Source organism: Corapipo altera, unplaced genomic scaffold (genome assembly GCF_003945725.1).
Source record: "Corapipo altera isolate COAL_440 unplaced genomic scaffold, ASM394572v1 55594, whole genome shotgun sequence".
In the NCBI taxonomy this organism is placed as follows: Eukaryota; Metazoa; Chordata; class Aves; order Passeriformes; family Pipridae; genus Corapipo; species Corapipo altera.
Window position 1 is genome coordinate 713 of NW_020888855.1, and position 1833 is coordinate 2545.

At 58.2% G+C, this 1833-nt stretch overlaps 1 protein-coding gene across 1 annotated transcript in view; it reads right to left on the reverse strand.

Moving 5' to 3' along the window:
• Nucleotides 1-1338, reverse strand: part of LOC113942080 (histone-lysine N-methyltransferase EHMT2-like) — a gene marked incomplete at its 3' end in the record, with an annotated part of 2046 nt that extends 708 nt beyond the window's left edge. Inside the window, exon 1 of the mRNA XM_027633224.1 lies at nucleotides 1126-1338. Within this exon, the coding sequence (XP_027489025.1) occupies nucleotides 1126-1323 (198 nt within the window). The remainder of the gene's footprint in view (nucleotides 1-1125) is intronic.
• Nucleotides 1339-1833: the final 495 nt, after the last annotated feature.

Sequence of the window (1833 nt, forward strand, 5' to 3'; positions counted from 1 at the left end):
GGGGGGACACACCCCAAAAATTGGGGGTCAGGGAACCCCCAAAACACTCTCAGGGACCCCAAAACACACCCAGGGACCCCAATAAACCTCCCCGTCCTGGGGGTTGGGGGGGACACCCCAAAAATTGGGGGTCAGGGAACACCCTAAAACACACCCAGGGACCCGAAAAACATCCAGGGACCCCAAAAACACACCCAGAGACCTCAATAAACCTCCCCGTCCTGGGGGTTGGGGGGGGACACACACCCCAAAAATTGGGGGTCAGGGAACCCCCCGAAAACACACCCAGGAACCCAAAAACACCCAGGGACCCCAATAAACCTCCCCGTCCTGGGGGGGGACCCCAAAAATTGGGGGTCAGGGAACCCCCCCAAAAACACACCCAGGAACCCCAAAACACACCCAAGGACCCCAAAAACACCCAGGGACCCCAAAAACACCCGAGGACCCCAAAAACACACCCAGGAACCCCAAAACACACCCAAGGACCCCAAAACACACGCAGGAACCCCAATAAACCTCCCCGTCCTGGGGGGGGACACCCCAAAAATTGGGGGTCAGGGAACCCCCCAAAACACACTCAGGAACCCCAAAAACACCCAAGAACCCCAATAAACCTCCCTGTCCTGGGGGACCCCAAAACCAGGCTCAGAGACCCCGAAACACACCCAGGGACCCTAAAAAACACCCAGGCACCCCAATAAACCTCCCCACCCTGGGGAACCCCAAAATTGGGGTCAGGGACTCCCAAAAACACACCCAGGGACCACAATAAACCTCCCTGTCCTGGGGGACCCCAAAACCAGGGTCAGAGATCCCAAAACAGGGCTCAGGGACCCCAAAACACACCCAGGAACCCCAAAAACCCCTCCCTGTCCTGGGGGACCCCAAAACCAGGCTCAGAGACCCCAAAACACACCCAGGGACTCCAAAACACAACCAGGAACCCCAAAAACCCCTCCCTGTCCTGGGGGACCCCAAAACCAGGGTCAGAGACCCCAAACCAGGGCTCAGGGACCCCCAAAATTGGGGTCCTTCCCCTGGATTATTCGGGGTCCCCCCGGATTATTTGGGGTGCCCTTGAATCATTTGGGGTCCCCCAGGGGGTTTTGGGGTCCCCCTGACCTTGTTGTCCAGGTCGAACAGGTACGAGTCGTCCTCCCTGACGTCGGCCTCGGCGTCCGAAATCAGCTCCCCCACGTACCTGGGGGGGAAAAGGGGGTGAGGGGACCCCAAAAACACTCCCAGGGACCCCAAAAACATCTCAGGGACCCCAAAATCCCCCCTGGAACCCCAAAAACATCTCAGGGACCCCAGAGCCATCTCGGGGACCCCAAAATCCCCCCTGGAAACCCCAAAACCCCTCCCTGGAACCCAAAATCCCCACTGGAACCCCAAAACCATCTCAGGGACCCAAAAACCCTCCCTGGAAAGTCAAAAACCCTCCCTGGAACCCCAAAAACCCTCCCTGGAACCCCAAAACACACCCGAGGACCCCAAAATCAGGCTCAGGGACCCCAATAAACCTGGTGGGGGAAAAAGGGGGTGAGGGCACCCCAAAAACACTCCCAGGAACCCCAAAATCCCCCCTGGAAACCCAAAATCCCCCCAGGAACCCCAAAACACACCCAGGGACCCCAAAAACACACCCAGGGACCCTAAAAAACACCCCCGCACCCCGATAAAATTCCTCGTCCTGGGGGACCCCAAAATCCAGATCAGGGACCCCAAAAACACACCCAGGGACCCCAAAAACACCAGGAACCCCAATAAACCTGGGGGGGGAAAGAGGGGGTGAGGGCACCCCAAAAACCCTCCCTGGAACCCCAAAAT